This window comes from Ahaetulla prasina, chromosome 11 (assembly GCF_028640845.1).
Source record: "Ahaetulla prasina isolate Xishuangbanna chromosome 11, ASM2864084v1, whole genome shotgun sequence".
Taxonomy (NCBI): Eukaryota; Metazoa; Chordata; class Lepidosauria; order Squamata; family Colubridae; genus Ahaetulla; species Ahaetulla prasina.
The window spans coordinates 7,268,874-7,291,208 of record NC_080549.1 but is presented as its reverse complement, the minus strand read 5'-3'; the positions used below and the strand labels follow the sequence as shown (position 1 = coordinate 7,291,208).

General features: G+C 37.1%; 1 protein-coding gene across 1 annotated transcript in view; it reads right to left on the bottom strand.

The window, feature by feature from the left end:
* The window catches only part of STAG2 (STAG2 cohesin complex component), a 52,620-nt gene that overhangs the window by 11,075 nt on the left and 19,210 nt on the right, over nt 1-22,335 (bottom strand). Inside the window, exons 3-26 of the mRNA XM_058196848.1 lie at nt 21,967-22,045; nt 20,695-20,856; nt 19,460-19,556; nt 18,650-18,726; nt 17,337-17,541; nt 14,874-15,025; nt 13,671-13,744; nt 13,435-13,558; nt 12,828-12,926; nt 12,651-12,730; nt 11,441-11,548; nt 11,100-11,211; nt 10,287-10,404; nt 9,175-9,278; nt 8,260-8,352; nt 7,554-7,643; nt 7,090-7,293; nt 6,603-6,673; nt 5,698-5,785; nt 5,490-5,570; nt 4,224-4,316; nt 2,877-3,051; nt 1,628-1,767; nt 1,216-1,317 (exon numbers count right to left, since the gene is read on the bottom strand). Of these exons, the coding sequence (XP_058052831.1) occupies nt 1,216-1,317; nt 1,628-1,767; nt 2,877-3,051; nt 4,224-4,316; nt 5,490-5,570; nt 5,698-5,785; nt 6,603-6,673; nt 7,090-7,293; nt 7,554-7,643; nt 8,260-8,352; nt 9,175-9,278; nt 10,287-10,404; nt 11,100-11,211; nt 11,441-11,548; nt 12,651-12,730; nt 12,828-12,926; nt 13,435-13,558; nt 13,671-13,744; nt 14,874-15,025; nt 17,337-17,541; nt 18,650-18,726; nt 19,460-19,556; nt 20,695-20,856; nt 21,967-22,045 (2,728 nt within the window). The remainder of the gene's footprint in view (nt 1-1,215; nt 1,318-1,627; nt 1,768-2,876; nt 3,052-4,223; nt 4,317-5,489; nt 5,571-5,697; nt 5,786-6,602; nt 6,674-7,089; nt 7,294-7,553; nt 7,644-8,259; nt 8,353-9,174; nt 9,279-10,286; nt 10,405-11,099; nt 11,212-11,440; nt 11,549-12,650; nt 12,731-12,827; nt 12,927-13,434; nt 13,559-13,670; nt 13,745-14,873; nt 15,026-17,336; nt 17,542-18,649; nt 18,727-19,459; nt 19,557-20,694; nt 20,857-21,966; nt 22,046-22,335) is intronic.

The window sequence follows — 22,335 nt, the reverse complement described above, 5'->3', positions numbered from 1 at the left end:
ATTTGCCTCGTTTTACTCATTGTTTCTTTGATGATATCTCCGTAGTCATTGTAATACTATAAGGATAAAAATACAGATAGTTTCAACTTCCATTACAATAAAAATATTCCTCTGTGAGTGCCATGAAAAAATGTTGGGAGGCGAAGAGCAGAACTAAAAGTAGTTTCATTTCAAACTGAAGGAACTACAAGTAACATGCTTTAAATATATGTTCATTTAATTTCTGCTTTTAGCCAAGGCAACGAGAGTTATCCAGAAGGACTCCCTTAATAATGAAGAAAGAAACCTCCAGAGATTTAATACAACCACATTCATTCCATATTTTTATATGAGAATCTCAGATTCCTTTCCCTGTAGGCTTCCATTACCTTCATATATTGCTTAAAAATATCTGCAGCAGTGTTCATTTCCACCACGGTATATACAATAAGTTTACAAAAAGCCGCAAGCAAATTTCTTCTCTTGTGCAAAGCTTCTATCTTACTGGCTTCGTCATCCTGCTGTCCATCTTTTAACAAAATGAAAAAGAAAAAGAAAAAAAATGTACATGAGCATTCATTCAGGAACAGGCATTTAGATAGGGCTGCGGTATCAGCTGCATCTTTATAACCTGGTTTTGCCCTGCAGAATTCTAACGAGGTGACAGTTCATAGCAAGAGAAAGAATATCATGCTTTGTTAGCTACCAAAACCAGACCGAAAGATTTATTTAAAGTGGTACAGTCCCCATTAGTATTACGTTGAAATGAACCACTTAAAAAAAGCCTTTATATATGTTTCTGAGTTCCAAAATTAACAGAGCCTTTAAAAAGATAACCTAAATTCTTAGAGGAGCTGCTAAGTTTTAAAGCTTGTTTTCAGACCTTCCAGTGATGGAATTTTAAGGCAGTTCAGACAACAGCTCACCAAGCACGCATTATAAAAATTCAGAGTGCACCAAGGACTCCACATCAGAAAAAAGTAGCTACAGCTTCAAGTGCAAAGTGCCCCAAGATAAGATGAAAACAGAGCTCCAGGGCTCTCAGCTTTGCATATGAGAAACACATAATTCCAGGGGTGTTTTTTTCAAGAGGCAACTGGACTTTCTGTTTTCTTTGAAGACGTTTCACTTCTCATCCAAGAAGCTTCTTCAGCTCTGACTGGATGGTGGAATCCTTCCAATCCCCACCATCCAGTCACAGCTGAAGAAACTTCTTGGATGAGAAGCAAAACATACCTGCTGTAAACTGAGAATCAATGTCTTTGCACACTGAATTTTATCTATTTGCCTCGTTTTACTCATTGTTTCTTTGATGATATCTCCGTAGTCATTGTAATACTATAAGGATAAAAATACAGATAGTTTCAACTTCCATTACAATAAAAATATTCCTCTGTGAGTGCCATGAAAAAATGTTGGGAGGCGAAGAGCAGAACTAAAAGTAGTTTCATTTCAAACTGAAGGAACTACAAGTAACATGCTTTAAATATATGTTCATTTAATTTCTGCTTTTAGCCAAGGCAACGAGTTATCCAGAAGGACTCCCTTAATAATGAAGAAAGAAACCTCCAGAGATTTAATACAACCACATTCATTCCGTATTTTTATATGAGAATCTCAGAATCCTTTCCCTGTAGGCTTCCATTACCTTCATATATTGCTTAAAAATATCTGCAGCAGTGTTCATTTCCACCACGGTATATACAATAAGTTTACAAAAAGCCGCAAGCAAATTTCTTCTCTTGTGCAAAGCTTCTATCTTACTGGCTTCGTCATCCTGCTGTCCATCTTTTAACAAAATGAAAAAGAAAAAGAAAAAAAATGTACATGAGCATTCATTCAGGAACAGGCATTTAGATAGGGCTGCGGTATCAGCTGCATCTTTATAACCTGGTTTTGCCCTGCAGAATTCTAACGAGGTGACAGTTCATAGCACGAGAAAGAATATCATGCTTTGTTAGCTACCAAAACCAGACCGAAAGATTTATTTAAAGTGGTACAGTCCCCATTAGTATTACGTTGAAATGAACCACTTAAAAAAAGCCTTTATATATGTTTCTGAGTTCCAAAATTAACAGAGCCTTTAAAAAGATAACCTAAATTCTTAGAGGAGCTGCTAAGTTTTAAAGCTTGTTTTCAGACCTTCCAGTGATGGAATTTTAAGGCAGTTCAGACAACAGCTCACCAAGCACGCATTATAAAAATTCAGAGTGCACCAAGGACTCCACATCAGAAAAAAGTAGCTACAGCTTCAAGTGCAAAGTGCCCCAAGATAAGATGAAAACAGAGCTCCAGGGCTCTCAGCTTTGCATATGAGAAACACATAATTCCAGGGGTGTTTTTTTCAAGAGGCAACTGGACTTTCTGTTTTTTCTTTGAAGACGTTTCACTTCTCATCCAAGAAGCTTCTTCAGCTCTGACTGGATGGTGGAATCCTTCCAATCCCCACCATCCAGTCACAGCTGAAGAAACTTCTTGGATGAGAAGCGAAACATTTTCAAAGAAAAACCAGAAAGTCCAGTTGCCTCTTGAAAAAAAAGCACCTTTGGGACAACCATGACCTGGATGACTGAGAATCTCCATAAACACATATTTCCAGACTTTCTAATAGGGAAGAAAAAAAAAAAACCTCAGCAGGACAAGTAAGGCTGAGCAAGTTGTATCTCTACATCTCAAAGCGGAGAGGATTAAAGTCCTACCGTTTTGTAACTGAGCACCTTCCCTTGGAGACCAACTAAGCACTCTATGGAGACCAAGATCTAACCCTACAATTCCTGTTGTAACCTCTGTATCTGGCTAAGTAAAAAAAAATAAGTACAATTGAGGGAGAAAAAGAGAAGTGAGAACCTGTTTCTACCAAAAAGAAATCATAAGAGACACATTTCCGCAGCCCATACCTGCACTGTTGCTATCATCGTCTTGGTCAATAAAGACATGATCAAGAATAAAACTCAGGAGTTCAGACTGTAAGGAAGAATCAGGAGTGTAAACTAATGGCTCTAACATGTCACGTCCCCCTGACATGATCTGATGGCTGAAGATCATTAACACGTCACACAAAATAGTGAAGGCCTGCAAGGGAAGGAATGATAGGCGTTGTTTAAAAAAAGGAAGAAAGAAAGAAAAACACAAAACTTTTATCACAAGTCAAGCCTCTAGAAAGCTAGGCCCTTAGAACAGTGGTTCTCAACCTCTGGTCCACGGATACCTGGGAGGGCGTGATGTCATCACCGAGGGTCTGTGGAGGCTTGAAGAAATGTTATGATTGAAATCTTGTGTTAAGTCTTGGGGGTCCGTGGTGAAGAAGAGGTTGAGAACCACTGCCTTAGAAAATTGCCCCAAGGTGTTTTTTTCGAGAGGCAACTGGACTTTCTGGTTTTTCTTAGGCTGGGAGACTAAGAGATAAGAAGAACAGTTGCAGGAATTGGGTATGTCTAGAAGGAATTGGGGTGACATGATAGCAGTATTCCAATATTTGAGGGGCTGCCACAAAGAACGGTGTGTGTGTGTGTGTGTGTGTGTGTGTGTCAAGCTATTCTCCAAAGTGCCTGAAGTCAAGTCAAGAACCAGTGGATGGAAACTAATCAAAGAAAGAACCAATTAAATTTCGTAATGGTGAGAACAATCAACCAGTGGAATGCCATTCCCCACCATCCAGTCAGAGCTGAAGAAGCTTCTTGGAGAAGTGAAATGTCTTCAAAGAAAAACCAGAAAGTCCAGTTGCGTCTTGGAAAAAAAAGCACCTTTGGAGCAACCATGACCTGGATGACTGAGAATCTCCATAGACACTTAGAAAATCGTGTTAACATACCCGACTACATTTTTTAAAGTATTGTCTCAATACAAAACTGTCTCATTGAATAGAAGTCCATTCAAAACCATTATTTGGAACTAACAGATATATTATTCATTCTTACAGCAATATATTTTCTTGTATTTATTGTGTACTTTTACCTTAGCTGTACTGACTGCGTTAGTAATGAAATTATACTATCTTTTATACAAATATATGACTTGGCACCTTCTTAGGTTTTGCCCTTTCAAAAAGTATACAGACCTCTCCTTCTGTTTCAATACAGTTGGCAGGGCAAAATTTAAAATCAAACAAAGAGCTTCAGGTCTGTTTCATTAACCAGGGCACACAAATAATGCTGCACTTTCCTACACACAACTGTTAAGGCCAATGAAAAATGATTTCTGCATTAAAAGCGTCTAATGGTCAGATATTAAAATCCGTGACTAACCTGTTCTTTAACAGCAGTATTTACATTGGTAAGGTAGTGCTGACAGATTTGACAAAAAACTCTCATCTGTTTCTTTAAGCGTAGAAGGTCGTCCTTAGAAATGAAAAGAATATTAAAACAGTGAGCATGTTTATTTTGAAGCATACTTGCACGATGAATAGAAGTGAGCTTTTTTTAAAAAAAAAAAAGAAAAAAGAAAAGAAAAGGGAGAACTTTTTCTACAGAGGGGAACAGTAATGTAAAACTTCCCGTAACAATTCAGGTCGTTCTATCGTTCACTGGCCCTACTTCTGCAAATCAGAAAACAGATCCTACCTTCTTTCTATCCCTCTTCTTACTGCAAAGAGGAAATAACTTTCATATTACTCCAAGGTCAGCTATTTTTACCAAGTGTACTTCAAATGGAGTTTTTACCCCAAAGTACCGTATATTTTGGAGTATAAGACGCACATCCCCCCCTCCCCAAAGTGGGTGAAATTTTAGGTGTGTCTTATAGACCGAATACGGGTGGTTTGGGGCTCCCAAGCCCTCCGCGCGTTATGTTTTCGCCCTCCCCGGCCCCCAGAAGCACTCTGCACAAAATGGGCACCTTTTTTTGTGAAAACGGGTGTGTTTTTTGTGAAAACAAGACATGCAGAGCACTGTAGAGTGCTTCTGGGGACCTGGGAGGGCGAAAACATGACGCGCAGAGGCCAAAAATTATTTTTTTTTCTTGTTTTCCTCCTGTAAATTTAGGTGCGTCTTAATAGTCCGAAAAATACGGCTAAGTATAGCTGAGTGTGCATGCGCACACTCTTGCACACACACACACATATATACAAAGACAGGATTTAAAGATATTGTCAGCTTCCCAAGAAGGAACCTTAAAAGTTTGTATAATGGCCCATCATACTTGGTTTTGTACAGAAAGTCCTCAACTTACAACCATTTGTTGAGTGACAGTTTGAAGTTGTATAGGAAAAAAAAGAGACTTATGAACATTTTTCACACTTACAAACCACTGCAGCATCTGCGCAATCATGTGATAAACATCTGGATAGTTGGCAACTGGCCAGATTCAATGAACAACTGTGTTACTGACTTAACAACTGCAGTCATTCACTTAACAGCTCTGGCAAAAAGCCGTTGCAAAATGGGGCAAAACACACTTAACAACCATCTTGCTTGGCAACAGAAATGTTGGCCTCAACTGTGGTCGTAAGTTGAGGATTACCTGTACTCCCATTCCCACGGACTGAATTTTTTTCCGGTGCTGCCAGCACTCACCTTGGTAGAACTGCTCTCAGCTACTTTTGCTAGCTGCCAGAGGATTACATAGTGAGTACACTGCAGTGCGTGAATAACTATCTGTTTTTCAAAAAAGAAAAGAAAGGAAAAGTTTGAGAGTAAGGTACGATCATTCTCAGCTTACTATTATTTTTTATTATTATTTTATATTGTCCTTTCAAAGGAACAACATCAACAAAATACTAACCTGTTCAGGCATATCTCCATTCTCAATGCCTGTTTTTAGTAACTTGTAGTTACAACTAAACAAGTCCCACCTTGACAGATCATGTGCACTGAAAATAAATAAATAAATAAAAGCATGAAGGCCTCTGATTCACTGTTTCTTCTCACACTATACTGAACTGATAGCACAAGCAGTGACTGTTGTCATCGAACAACTGAATGACTACCCTTTGTAACCGGGTTCTGTTACATGCTATTGTCAAAAGAATTCCAATGTAAGCACAAAGCCCCAATCCGTGGAGTTGCAAAGCTCTGGCCATTTATTTATTTATTTGATTTTCACCCTGGCTTTAAGGTTGTTTATAATTCAACACACCTAATACTCCTTCCTCTTGTTTTCCCCAAAACAAATAACACTGTAAGGTGAGTTGGTCTGAAAGAGTGGGATTGGCCGAAAGTCACCCAGCCGGCTTTCATGCCTAAGGCAGGACTAGAACTCATGGTCTCCTGGTGAGAGGCCCAAAGTCACCCAGCTGGCTTTCTTGGCTAAGGCGGGACTAGAACTCACTGTCTCCTGGTTCCTAGACCAGGACTTTAACCATTAGCCCCCAGCCTATTTTCTTTTAATACACAGATGTATGTATAAACAATGTTTGTTATTCTGACTAAATAATCTAACTGTATAGAATGCATAGTTGTGTCCTGGTATCATTTTTTCACTTATCTAATATTACTATCAGTACCCATTAAAGGCAGAATAAGGAGAGCGATCTTAGCAAGACATAGCAGAAGACGTTGAAACAAAACTGAAAGTGAGTGGACTCTTTTTCTTAAAAATGTACGTACAATAAAAGAATTCATAAAGCCTCTCATACAGACACGAAATTAAGACCAGCGAAAGGTGGACAAAGCTGTTGCTTTACTTACTTGTGGAAAGCAGTAATTCGCTTTAATGTTGATAAGACCTGATAGGCGTCATCTTCATCAGGTTCTTCTCCCTAGGTTTAAAAAAGTTGGTAGAGTTGCAATTTAGCCAATGATTCCAAGAAGTCAAAGGATGGACCTTCTGCTCTATTTTAATATTAAACCAATATGTGAAGTATATTTATTTGAGAAACATACACAGGCAATCCCTGCTGTTTGTTTGGGCTTTTCAATTTTGTAAAGCGCAATGAAAAGCACGAGGAGATTAAAGGGTAGCTTGAAGAGGGAGACAGTGATACAGAGAGAGAGGGACAGAGAGAGAGAGAGAGACAGACAGACAGACAGAGAGGGAGGGAGGGAGAGAGAGAGAGAGAGAGAGAAAGAGAGAGCGGGAGAGACACAGGACAGGGAGGGAGAGAGAGGGGGAGAGAGACACAGAGAGGGAGAGAGGGAGGGGGGAGAGGGACACACAGAGAGAAAAGATAAATACCTCCTGCAGAAAATCTTCAAGAAGCCGGTTGAATTTATCTGCTAGTTCATCTATGAGCTGGCTTCTTGCAATATCTACTCGGTTAAAGATGGTGAACTCCTCGTTACAGAGGGCGTGGTAAGTTTTAGAACAAGCTTCTAAAACATCAGTATCTGTGTGCTTTTCTACAATATCCCGGATTTGTCGTAATAAGGCATCCAAATGCTAGTAAACAGACAGCAAAAGAAAAAAGAAAAAAAAAAGAATCAACTGACAATTGATTTTTTGATATGTTTGTTCAAATTCCTGTTCGCTCATCGCCATCACAGCCCCTTGTTCCAAAGGAACTGGGTGTAATTGTTACGATAGTATGAACTGTGATTGTTGTGATAGTACAAACTTTAGCTGCAGACCCCGCAGGGACAGGCCAGCCTTGGATCGAAAGATCTGTTCAGTTTTCATCTGGTTCTTTTTACTTGGCTTACCTTTTCTAATCTCCCTGTTGTGTAGATTTCCAAATCAAAATATTGTGGCAACTGTAACAAGTTGGTGACTTTCTCTGCGTCTACAGAATACTGTGGAGATGGATGACAATTAATTAAATCCCAAACATTTCCCCATAAAATCAGCGCCTCACTTTTCACAATTCCAAAGCTTCATTGAGAAATCTAAAATGTTCAGGATTAGACAATGGGGACGCAGAATTAGCCAAACGTTCTTCAGTAAATGTCATTAGAACAAATAACCTGAATGCCTCACCAAGGTTAAGGAAACTTAGCAAAGAGACGGAATCTCAGGAGGAGCTAAAAAAAACCCCCACACTTTTTGAAAACATGGAGAGCTGTCACCAATAATAATTTTATCAAAATAGGCCAATCAACTATTTACTTTGTTATAAGACACCTTCTTATGCAACTGTGACTTAAGCATTGTAGGAGATGAGCAGGTGAAGCCTGAGGGTGGGGTCAAATGCATCATCAGTTTGGAGTCACTGCGCTCCACAAGAGACAGCCGCCATGAATTCCCTTGATTCTTACCTAGGGCCAATTTGTTTTGATCGTTAGTAGATCAAATTCATAAGGTAGCATGAAATAAAACCCATCGTACCTATGAACTCTATTCCAGCCCCTGGTTTCTTGGGTCTGGCAAGCATGCCATCAACATAGAAACAAAAATAAAAATCACACTCACTTTTGCTAAAAGCTGAGGAAGTGCGATAGCAAAAAGCTCTGTGATCTTAGTTCTGTCATCCAACTGGGTTTTTTTCTCCTTTGCCGTAAGTACCTAAGTTTAAAAAAAAAAAAAAAGAGGGTAAGAAAGGTTTGAAGGACTGGTATTATCAGCATCTGTGGGATGCAATCCCAAGATGTGATTCATTAATAGGCACTATCCGGTACATAAGCCAACTTCAACTACATTGCAAGACGGATCCATATTCTCAGCATTAAGAAATTATTTCCAGCGTCCTTCCAAACATGATATTCTGTCATTCTAAAGGAGCTGTTTCAGTCACCATTCAGAGGAATCAAGTTTTGTTTTGTTTTTGTCACTAACATATGCTCAAGAAAGGGAATGCAATAGATGGACGAGCAGCTTTAGAATGATAGTGTTGCAAATAAATTGTTGTAAGGCTTTTTTTAACAGTCACCGGAATTCTGCTTTGTAACACTTTTACCTAAAAATTAGAATTAAGTGCTATGACTGTTATCAAGCAAACAAGCTTGGGATTTTTCAAGACCTTCAAATGGTTCACTCTGACCCCAGAAATAGAAGATTACTGAGGCTAAAAATAACATGTTTTCACTGTCTACCATAGGCATGCTTTCTGATTCCAAAGAGATGACATTATATACTTATTTTGAATTGCACTCAGTAATATTACAATGAATATGAAATGTTCATTGCTAGTGCATAATTTTCTTTGAAATGATAGGTTATCTTGGTGTTTCTTTCGACAACTGTGATTCTACTGCTGATGTAATATACACTGGCTCAAAATCCAAATGCAGTGGATAACTATTAATAGACTTCCATTTTTCTTTGGAAAAAAAAATCATTAAAATTAGCTGGACAATATATTATGTTTATAGTATTTTTAAAACATACCCTTTTCCCTGTGCCTCTTCCTACAGGGGGATGACATTCAGCTGCTTGTCTAATTGTACACAGCATAATTTCAATTAGTGCACTTTCCTGTTTGTCTGTTAAAGCTGAAATTATTAAAAAGAAAAAGAAAAAAAATGTCATTTCTTTTAATCATGTATGTTAAGAACCATTTGAACATACCATAAGCAGAGGTGGGTTTCAGCAGGTTCTGACCAGTTCTGGAGAACTGGTAGAAACAGAAATTTTGAGTAGTTCAGAGAACTGGCAGTAAAAATTCTGTCTGGCCCCGCCCCCATCTATTCTCTGCCTCCCAAGTTCCAGCTGATTGGGAGGAAATGGGGATTTTGCAGTAACTTCCCTGGATTGGGGAGGGAATGGAGTTTTTACAGTATCCTTCCCCTGGAGTGAGGAGGGAATGGAGATTTTGCAGTATCCTTTCCCTGGAGTGGGGTGGGAATGGAGTATCCTGCCCCTGCCACGCCTACCAAGCCATGCCACACCCACCAAACCACACCCACAGAACCGGTAGTAAAAAGTTTTGAAACCCACCACTGGACCATAAGATTTAATTACAAGAATTGTTGATACAGTCTTTTGTTTTTTTGTACCTCAAATCAAAACCTGGATTACTATAGTAAATTAGCTACTATCGTGACACCAGAACTAAACAGAAAACAAACTGATCTAAAAGGAATACTTAAAATACTTAAAATTCCTATGCCTGAAATCTGATTTGGAACTTTTTCCAGGCCTCTTAATCAAAGTTTTCTTTGAATATAAATGTTTAATAAAACAACAACTCTATTTTTATATGTAATGAAATATGCTAGCAATAATTAGAAGTTACAACTACTGTTTAATCATTTTAACTGCTCATTTTTTGCAAATAAGTTCATTTTAGAGACGTGTCACAGGGCATTTCTGTAAAAATTTGAAAACTCAAATCAACATGATCATAATTTCAAAACTTAGCTACTCAATGTTTTTAAAGTTATTTCATTTTTAGTTTGTACGATTTGGCTGGAATTTCTTTTACTTTCTTAAAAGTTAGGGACGACTCTCCTGGCATATGTGTTTTAAAACATGCTTTCAAAAACAGAGTGAAATCTTACGTTCTTCTCCATTTAGGGGTTCTTCCAACAGAAGGCTATTCATACATTCCCAGTCCTTCAAAAGGTCAGTTGCACAATCCCACATGCTGTCTACCAAATAAGCAGCATGTTCATGTAACTGAAAAAGAGCCAAAGGTGTTGACCATGCATTTTATGAAAAGCTTCCCCAAAGTGCTATTAAAAAGACAAACACTATTGGTAATTTAAGGGAGAAAATGTATACTTGTAGAAGAAAAGCATGAACTCTGTGCTAAAAAAATTTTGTGTCATTTGCCTCGGGTCCATAATGTCTTCTCACTTTTTGATATTACTTTTAATCAACTAAATGCTTGTTCGCTAAATTTACTGGATTTCAATTGGCTTTGCAATCCAAATGATCTTTCACTGGGTAGCAACCCTTTTGGAAAAACAGACAATTACCATTTTTCATCTCTCCCACATTATTACATCATTAATATTAAGCTGTCCAATACTGAGCAGAGTTAGGGGATGAATTTGGAGGTCATTGTAAATAAGCATACACAAGATAATTAGAATCAGAACTAGGAAGGTGCCATGTCTTGCAACAGTATTTAAAAAGCTTTGGAGCTAATAAATTTACACACAGTTCCCGTTAACTACATTCAGCTACAAAATAATTAAAGGAAGGATCTAGTACAATAGTCATATGGATTAAGTTTACAAAACATTGCAAAGACATAGGCGATTCTTCCTAACAAATGGAATTTAATTTGGTTCAACAGAAAACACATACAAAACACTTCTGAAGAATACACAGTTTTGTCAAAATGAGTAAGGTATGTGTGTACATACCTCACTTTCCAAAAAGAAAAATACTAATGTTTTGACAAGATTAGCATTTGGACCTTGCCTTCCTCTTCTTTTAAGAATTCCGTCTTCCTCAGGGTCTCTGCGACTGAAAAGCCTTCCCAGAAAAAAAAAAAAAAAAAAAGGGGGGGGGGAAGCATAATTGTACAGAGTTAGCTAAAAATAAGTGTTCTTGATATATAAACAGATTTAGTTCTTAGTTGCTCCAGAGGAAATCCCAATTCCCCATGTGGGGGAACCACAAACTTTATCTAAATGGCTCAGCGATTCAGCCCTGTCCAATTCGCAACTTAATAGTTTGGTTTGAAATGCCACTTTCTCCTTACTTTTTATAAAGAAATTCTCCTGCTGCTACAGCCACTGGCCGATGAGCTGAGTAAACCAGATGATAGACATTTTCACAGTCTTCTGCAGTCAGAACTTCTTCACTACTCCTAAAAATGCAGTAATTAATTGTTAAAAATGCAAACAAAAAAGGTGGTCCTTGGCTCACGACAGTTCGTCGTGAATAGCACTGAAAAAAGCACTGACTTATGACCGTTTTCACACCTATGACCACTGTAGCATCCCCACGATCATGTGATTTACATTTGGAGGCTTGGCAACTGACTCCCATTTATGACGGTCGCAGTGTCTCGGGGTCATGTGATCCCCTTTTACAACCTCCTGAGAAGCAAAGTCATTGGGGAAGCCAGATTCACTTAACAACCGGGTTACTAATTTAACAACTGCAGTGATTGACTGAACAAATGGGGCAAGAAAAGTCGTACAAAGGGGCAAAACTTACTTAACCTATTTCTCACTTAGCTACATACATTTTGGGATCAAGTTGGTCATGAGTTGATGACTATCTGTACTTAAAACACTTAAAATACTACTGGAATAAAATAGAGGAGTACTATACACACACACACATTTCTTGCCAAGTTGCCAAGTGTGAGAAATGGTGCTTCAGGTAATGAAAGAATTTTACCCTCAGGAGAAACTTCTACAAGCTCAGTCTAGCCTGATTGCTTATTTGTATCCTATGACTATCATCAAGTGTTGTACCTTATGATTCTTGACTAATGTATCTTTTCTTTTATGTACACTGAGAGCCTATGCACCAAGACAAATTCCTTGTGTGTCCAATTACACTCGGCCAATAAAGAATTCTATTCTATTCTATTCTATTCTATTCTATTCTATTCTATTCTATTCTATTCTATTCTATTCTATTCTATTCTATTCCTTTTAAATGTAGACTACCCAAATTCTAAATATTGAATTTAAAGCAAGGCTTCCTGTCTTGGGGCTATACGTAAGTAACTGAAGTATAACTCAAAGATGAACTTCTGGGAATCTCACTATAGAGTCTCCATGAACTTTTAGCAGCATAGACAACACAAAATCAAGCATACATTCTTATCCAACTGTAACATGACACCCTAAAAAGAATTTGCTGTCTTCAAAGGTTTGAGAAATTGCATTTATACAAAAAGGACAAAATTAATACCATGAGTATCTATTATTTGAAATAGGATTTGAAACACTTACTGTAAAACAAGAGTAAGTAGTTTTATTGCTTGCACTGCAACATCGTATTCTTTGTCAAGAGTCATAGACACAATTCTGTCCTAGTAGGAAGAATGTTTAGTTTGTAAAATTAAAAATTGTTATAATGGAAAGCCTGGAATATTTATTTTAAAAGGAAAAAAGAGAATGAACACTAACCTTAAACCGACTGGTGAAGAGTTCTAATTTTGAATTCAGTTCTTTATTATAGTAAAGCCCTTGCAAAGCTGTAAGACATTTGAGTCTCACTTCCCCTTGCTAAAAAAAGAAACACACCAGGAAATAAAATAACAGTTCTTAAGTTTTCATTTTTCAACACTGGGCAATATGTTAATTAGTTTTGAGAACTCTACATTTAGTATTGTGGTTTCTTTTACTGGGTCCATTTGTTAGATACCGAATTACAATGGGAAATTAATTTCTATATAAATGAAACAAGCTACATCAAGCTGAGAAAGTTGAGTTTTTACTACAACACTTTCAACTCAGCCTTGAAGCAGATTGAAAACCAAGACACACTGAAGAGCTGCAGTTTGAAAAAAAGTTTTATTCGGTCCTAGCTAAGTAGAGAAATTCAACTTGTGATTTTATCAGGTACGCCCTGCTGTCAGATCATTTGGACACTGAAACTCTTGAAATGTAAACCTGAATTATTTCTCACTTAAAAGTAATCAATGTGGGTTAAAAAAAGGGGAGGTGTCAATTTTTGTGTCTTATTTTCTCTGCTTAATAAATCTGCAGTGGAAACTAGGATTCAATGCTTTACCTTGTCATGCATTGTCCACCCCACATATTTTAAATAGCTGTCATTGAGAAAGGCGTCACTATACATCTTCATCCAAATTCCAATTTCTTCAATACATATTGCTCTAATCTCAGCAATCGCATCCCTGAAAAAGGATAATACGTAAAGAAAATGAAGACTGTGGTGTTAAAAAGAAAAAAAAATAGAATGCATCTTAAAACGAAGTTTTAGACTTAAAACACAGCAATTGGACTTACCTGTACCTATGAACAAATACACCCTTAAAGATTGCATTCATCATGTTTTCTATTTCATCCTGATTTTCTTGAAGCTGAAAAACACAGAAAGTGCCAAATGAATGTGCTGCAGTTTTACAGTTACATGCTTAGGCAATAAAACAACGCAAAATTAATAATTACAGAATTGGCTAAAATTGTGGAAACCTTTTGGAAAAAGTGTATTTTTGAGGTTTGATGGCTAATAACACCACTTTTGGGGGGGAGTTTCAAGATAATCCTATTCCACTGCTGAAATAGCCTGGGAATAGCCCAGACCTTAACCCAATTGAAAATCTATGCAACCGACTAAAGAAACTGGTTAGTCAGAAGTGACCCAGCAATAAAACCCAGTTAATAGAAGCCATCATTCAATCTTGGTTTCACATTAGAAAAGCTGCAGAACTAAAAGACTTGGTTCACTCCATGGGAAGACATTGTAAGGCCGTAATTCATGCTAGAGGTTACCCAACTAAGTATTAACTGCCATGGTGATCATTTTTGTATATCTCGTTTTTTCTATGCGTTTCACTTTTCTTCTTTATCCTGTAACTGCTATTCTAATAACAAATCCTTCATAAAAGTTATTGCATTATGTTCTTGATTAAATCTTTCCACTGATATATAATTTTATAGTACTACACCCCCCCCAAAAAAAGTGGTGTTATTAGCTAGTTTTAGAAAATATACTTTTCCCAAAAGGTTTCCACAATTTTGGCCACTACTGTATTTGAAGGTTATTTCACAGGTACATGGCCAGCTCAGGGATTCTGGGAATTGAAGTCTACATGTCCTAAAGAGGCCAGAATTGCCCACCACTGGGCTAGAAGACCCCTTTTTCCTGGCTTCCATTTGATTCTCCAAGAATGCTAATTTACCTCTTTCCAAAGGTCAGGCAGAAGAAATAAGGAGTTGGAAAGAAAATCTGTGTTTTAATTGAATCTCAGAGATTTGCTCCTTCCTTTCACTTGGGTTAAGTCTTTGGGACAACAGATCTCTCTACATATTTCCCTCAGGAGCAAAGAGATGACTGTGTATTTCACAGGCATCAAATGATAGCACAATTTTCTTTTCCAGCTGAAAAGTTCAGGAAGGTTTTTCATGAACTTTTACTTCTAACTTTTTTTTTTGGAGGGGGGGGAGATACAAATATTTCCCATAGTTCCCTCTTTGTCAGGTTCTAACCTCCTTCCTTTTCTGAAGCAAGAGTTCCAGTCTATCGTTAGCTCGTTTTCCAATGATTTTATTTCGTTCCGTCTCGTACTGTCGTTGTGTATTGTCCATATTAATGCTCAAATTTAACGCCACGTTTACTAACGCAGTCATTAGCTTCATAGCTGTAAAGTGCCAAGAGAGAATGAAAATCAGTCATAATGTATAGAATAATATAATTAACAAGCCTGAACAATGATATGGATACAAAAATGCCTTACTAGACTAAATACAAATGCAGGATTGTTGTTCCAGGGGTGGGATTACAGTAAGAGAGGGTTAAATCACGCTGTCTTTAAGTTTCAAAAGGAAAAGTGGCATATAAATAAATTTTAGTAAGATTTTGAATGATTAATTTCAGGATTGGGGGTCCATTTTATATAAAGGAAATATTCATAACTGAATGGTTTCTTTATCAGAAAAGGGTCAGAAATAAATTTTAGTAAGGTTTTGAACGATTAATTTCAGGATTAGGAATCTATTTTATACAAAGGCAATATTCATTAACTGAATGGTTTAGCTACCTACAGAGGAGGGATAGGTTATAGGACTAATCACAATAAAAACTGAGAAGGAATACAAAATTCAGGCAATACTTTCCATATTTTATCACAGGACAAAATATTCATGTCAATTAAAATTCACCCTTTCACGTTCGCCCTCTGATTTTATTTATTTATTTACATTTTATTTATCTACCATGTTTCCCCAAAAATAAGACCGGGTCTTATATTAATTTTTGCTCCAAAAGACACATTAGGGCTTATTTTCTGGTTAGGTCTTATTTTGGGGGGAAATACAGTACTAAATGCACCCATATGGCTGACAATCTTAACTGGGGCTTGTTTTGGGGAAACGGTATCTACTCACAGACTACTTAGGATCTTTTGAAAAGGAACATGAAAGTTAAATTTAATTATGTTGGCTCAGTTACTAAAGGGCTTACGTAAGTCTTTTTGTCTAAGAAGGAATGTAACAATTGTTCCAGGGCCAGTTATTATGGTATAAGGTGCCGAACTTTGAACAAGTGGCTGGAAAGCACCCCAGGAAACCACCTCTCGTTCATGTAATGGCTGTTTTATTATTTCTGCTCTTTGAAGATCGTTATCAAGTTGCTGTGTGAAAAGCTGGATGGTTTGGTCTTTGCATCAGTTGATTCCTCCCACTCCAAAATAAGACTCATATCAGAGTTTCAATGGTGGTTTCTCTTTACGGAAAGGTTTCTTTTTTTTAAGAGCAGGAAGTAGTTTCTAATATTCTCACACAGAGGAAATCGGGGCACGCTTGAGGTTAACTGCCCAGTCCGTAGAGTGATTATGAAGCAAATTTAACCTGCTGGGTTTGGGAAGCCTGATCTTGCAGTTCCAGAGACTTAAAAAAAAAAAAAGCCTGGCGATGGAGGCTTCGCTTGGGCTAAAAGTCAATTATAACATCCTTCTGTCCTTGTAGAGCGATGGCTTTTTTACCTATCGAAGGGATGCTGGGATGGGTTCACAAGGCACGTTTCACAAGGAAAAGCATTTTATTTTACCATGTTTCCCCAAAAATAAGACCCTGTCTTAGATTTTTTAAACCCTTGGCCTTATATTCAGGGAGGTTTTATTATTTTGGGGCGCGTGGAGCAAGATGGGGCTCCTCTTGCTGTCTTACCTGATTTCCAGCTCTGCGTTTAAATATTTTTGGAGGGGGGCTTATTATCAGAGGATGTCTTATTTTCAGGGGAACAGGGTATTTGTTAAAATTTATATTTCAAAGAAATAAGAGCAGCAACTCTCAAACAGTAGTTTTCCACCTGAATCACTTTGCATAGCAAGAGCAAGCAGTTACAGGAGGTATTTATTTATTTATTAGATTTATATTGCTGCCTATTCGCCCATGGTGACTTACATGGCTTGTATCATAAGACAAGCTCAGCATGTTGGCCAATTCTTTAATTTTTATTATTATTATTATTATTATTATTATTATTATTATTATTATTATTATTATTATTATTTATTTATTCAATTTTTATACCGCCCTTCTCCCGAAGGACTCAGGGCGGTGTACAGCCAAGATAAAACAAAACAATACAGAAATATGCAATTTAAAATACAAATTAAAAAACTTATTATAAAGGTGGCCTAAAAACTTTAAAAATATATAAAACTAAAACCCCATTTAAAAATAATAATATAATAAAAATAATGTTGGCCAATTCTTTAATTTTTAACTTTTAACACTCTTATCCCTGTTTAAAGGAAATGGAAGAATAGGATACATAGAGAAACGTAGGCCAAAAAAAAAAAAAAAATCACTCCCAAGTGTGTTTTTCTTAGACTCCTAAACCTAAATCTTTTTAAATGAAAATATTTCAAACAATCTAGAAGGATTTGACAGTTGGGATTACCTTTCAGCATTAAAAATAAAATAAAATCCAAGCCGATAAATGTTTACCTGCCAGTGTGCTAGTATGTCGAAATGCCCTGACTTGAGAGTCTGATAGTCCTGTAAGTAGCGAAATCACAGTATCCATCATGTATTCGTCATATATGATGCTGTACTGACACTGCCGGACCAAAACGCCAATGAACTCACAAAAACTTGATTTAAATTTCTTCCACTGGGGACCAGCCATGGTGAGCGGATAATCCCCACTGTCCTAGAATACAGAATGTGTCAATTGCACCAAAAGTATTGCATTATCTGGCTAATTAAAGTAAAAGGTTAAAATATCCCAATGAACCAATAGAGATTCTCTTAATCTTCCGCATGGATAAGTATCTCACAGCAGACAAGATTTGTATTTTAATTGCATTTTTCCCCCAAATATTATTTTATCCTTTTGTTTGTAGGCCAGAACAAAGGCAACCAGATAATAATAAAAAAGTTGAGGTAAAAAAGTTAAAAATATGTAAGAAGTTAATGGTCGCTTAGCAACCATTCCCAGGGTAATTTAGAATAGAATAAAAAATTTTATTGGCCAAGTGTGATTGGACACACAAGGAAGTTGTCTTGGTGCATATCGTCTCAGTGTACATAAAAGAAAAGATACCTTTCTCAAGGTACAACACTTACAACACTTAATAATAGTCATAGGGTACAAATTTAACACTTAATGATACGACACTTAATGATAGTCATAGGCTACAATTAAGGGTAATTTGATCCCCATGTATGACTGTTTGCAACGTCCCATGGTCACATGACTGCGATTTACAGTATTTTCTGCAGGGAAACCAGCATTTACAAAAAATGCCCATTTCAGACCATGGATTTTCCACTATAGTGTTTAACAACCACAGTGGTTCACTTAACAGCTGCCACAAAAGAGGTCATAAAATTGGGTGCAACCACATGGTGACTCTTTTAATAACCAGCATGACTTTTAATCATAATCCTGGGCTCAATTATCGTCGTAAGCTAAGGACGACCTGTATACAGAATTTTCCAATGATTTTTCCTATACACACTATTAATAAGTATGTTCTTAAAAGGGAAGTGCTAAGTTGAAGATACTCAGCAACTTGAAACATTATCACTGTTGCCATTGAACTGAGATTTCATCTGCCCTCTGGAGTTAGTTCTTCACCTTTCCACAAATCCATTTAAAAAACAGTTCTAGAAACAGAAACCACAAAAACAAGATACATTTTCAGCTGAAAGAGCTGCAGTAATTACTTCAGAAAGGTCTTAAGCAATTTTAAGACATATATATATATATATAGCAATGAGTTTTGAAAATGCAAATTTAAACACGTCCATTTTACCTCATCAAACTCTTCAGTCATTTTTCGAATTATTTCTGAATTTTGCATATGTCGAAACATCTCGGCTGTTACAATCCCTAGAAATCAACAGAATGGAACACCATGAAATCTCAAACTTCAAAGTGTAAAAAACGCTGTTTAGGCAATAACACTACAAAACAAAACGTGTCATTTTCTGACTAAAATGTTTAAAAATATGTGGATTTTAACTGTACTTTGATAGTTCTACGTATGCAACTCTTTTAAAAGTGAGACACACACACACGTATGTATGTATGTATGTATGTATGTATGTAGGTCTTTGGTTATTCGGGTTTTCTCCCGCGTAAAATTGGAGGTGTCTTGGCGACGTTTCAACAAAGTCTCATTTGTCATCTTCAGGCTTCAGCTTCGTGCTTCTGGGAGCAAAAAAGTCGCCAAGACACTTCCAATTTTACGCGTGAGAAAACCCGAATAACCAAAGACCTACATACAAACACCCGCAAAAACCTCAGAAAACACACACATATATATAAATATATATATATATATATATTTAATATGCATAATACATCACAGGGTCTCAGTCTCTGAAAAGCCAGAATACAATGGTAAATTTGGAGGGGGGAAAAAACCCCTATATTCAAGTAGTTGAAAAAGCATGCGGGGGGGGGGGGGAGGGAAAGACATTATAAATGGATTGAGAAAAGTACTATTTATGATGGGAAGTTCTAATTGTAATGGGGTAGAATACTAGCAAAGAAGGGACGTGAAGATTTTTAAAAATGACATTAATATGGAATAAAACTCACCCGCAAATAGAAATCTTACCTTTGCAACCTGAGCACTGAATAAAAAAGTTGATGAGATCAAGGAGCGCTATATCTCTATCATGTTTGTAGGACTCTATCCAGTCATCCACCACAGACTAAGATAATAAAGCCAACATTGAATTAGGGATGCTTATTGTTACTCTCTATCTACAAACACACAATCATCACCCCAAAACTCTTCTTTTAAACCCCAAGGTTTCCACATAGTTTTCAGAAATCAAAAAGTGGTGCATTGGCTTTTCCAAAGGAGTCTAATAAACTTCAGCCAATGTTAGTCGAAGCTTAAGACGTCTACAATCCTCATGTCTTGCCTAAGGTTGATTTGTGACCTACTTTACTTTGTAACAGGGTTAAAAGTTAAAACGGACAGCTTCAAAATCCAAAAACAAAGTAAATTGCACATACTGGATTAAATTGAAATCTGTCCTGCCACTGTTTACAGTAGTGTAATTACAAGGTGGATCTTTTTTTCAAATCAAATCAAACTACTTTTCAAATCAAATCTTTATTATGGTCATAGACCAGCAACGTCCACTTCTTTTCTAGATATATAAACTATATTTAATTTTTTTTAAAAAAGAGAGACATTTAAACTGCAGCCCAAGTCTGAACCAATGGGGTGACACCCAAATAAATATATATAGAAGTGCTTATCATTAAAGTCTATGGGACAGCCCTAGATTTATACATTCACAAAAGAATAACAGAGTTGGAAGGGACCTTGGAGGTCTTCTAGTCCAACCCCCTGCTTAGGCAGGAAACCCTACACCACTTCAGACAAATGGTTGTCCAATCTCTTCTTAAAAACTTCCAGTGTTGGAGCAGTCACAACTTCTGGAGCCAAGCTGTTTCCACTGATTGTTTTAACTGTCAGGAAATTTCTCCTTAGTTCTAAGTTGCTTCTCTCCTTGATTAGCTTCCACCCATTGCTTCCTGTCCTCAGGTGCTTTGGAAAATAGCTTGACTCCCTGTCTTTATGGCAACCCCGAGTTGTTAAAACAGTTATCATGTCACTCCTAGTCCTTCTTTTCATTAAACTGATAAGACTGATTACAGCAACATGCTGTAGAAACTGTGCTGAGTTTTAACACTGTGTTGAACAAGCAAACTTCAAATCATTGCTTACATATTCGCTAAGAAATTTGGAATTGAAAGGACATTTTAAGATGGAGTTAATCTGAAATGGATTTCCTCCTCACTCTCAAAACAACAAAGCCTTTGATAAGTAGTTACCTGCATAGCACTCTTGCCCATTTTAACGACTTCAAACAACATCATGTTTTCCACACCATTCTGCTGATGATGCCCATTCATTCGATTTAGTCCTCCAGCCTTTCCTCCTCCATTTCCAACTTTGGCTTTCTCTCCTACAGCCTTTTTCCCCTTTTTGCAGGTCTGTATGAAGGACAAGCCCAAGTTATTTCTTAGCAACTTAATGGGTAAAAAAATAACAACATGCATTTTTTTACTTGAATAAATGGGTATGTTGAGGGAGCTTGGTTTGTTTATCTTTGGAGGTTTTTTTTTTTAAACTTTTCATTGACATACTTGCAACGGGATGAGCTCCCGAAACTTGCCCCAGCTCCTGCCCACCTAGCAATTCAAAAGCATGAAAACAGGGAGTTGATTAATAGGTACCACTCGGATGGGAAGGTAACAATATAGTAGTGCATGCCTCTGGCGTATAGCTATGCTGGCCACAGTATAGCTATACAGGACCACAGAAATGTCTTCGGACAATGCTGTCTCCCTCAACCAAGAAACGGAGATGAGCACTGCTGCTTAAAGTCAGACACGACTGGACAGGGGCTTGTTACTTGTTCAGCAACAGCGCTTACTTATATACAGCTTCATAGTGCTTTACAGCCCTCTCTAAGCGGTTTACAGAGTCCGCATACTGCCGACCTCGGAAGGATGGAAGGCTGAGTTAACCTTGAGCCAGTCAGGATCAAATGCCTGGCAGTGAGCAGAGCTAGTCTGCAATGCTGCATTCTAACCACTGTGCCACCGGAGCCTGCCCTCCCTCCCTTCCCATTTAGCAACAGCACTTAAAGACTTGTATTCCATTTAAGAGTCAGCATCTTGCCCCCAAAAATCTGTCCTCATTTTACCGACTTCGGAAGGCTGAGTCAACCTTGAGCCGTTCAGAATCAAACTCCTGGCTGTGGGCAGAGATAGCCTGCAATGCTGCATTCTAACCACTGTGCCACCATTTTACATACGATCTGACAATCCACTCATTGAAATGAAAAGTTTATACACAATACAGAGAACATCAGGCGTTGCCAGCATTTTTACTCACGTTTTTGGAAACCTCGTGGAACGGTTTCCAATATGCAAAAGGGTTTTTATGACATTCACCCTAATTGCACCCAATCTACTTACATAATATCACAGAAACACTTCCATTTCAGATAGCAAAATTAGTTAAATTTTATTTATAAAAGACTTTATTGCTACTCTTAATAACCCCATACACAGACTGAGAATACGAGATACACACACCTTTCCTTTTCCTGGTTTCTGATTTTTTCCTTCTATATCTTCAAAGTCAGTATCTGAGGAAAAGTGTGTTTCAGATTCCCTGGAAAGACATATTTTACATAATTATTTCACATAATAATAATAATAATAATAATAATAATAATAATAATAATAATAATAATAATAATAATAATAATAATAATAATAATAATAATAATAATAATAATAATAATAATTTAATTTGTATACCGCCCTTCTCCCGAAGGACTCAAGGCGGTTAACAGCCAAATAAAACAACAATCAAGATACATACAATACAATCAAGACACATACAAGTTAAAAACAATGATTAAAAAACTTATTTAAATTTGGCCCAACTAATTAAAATAC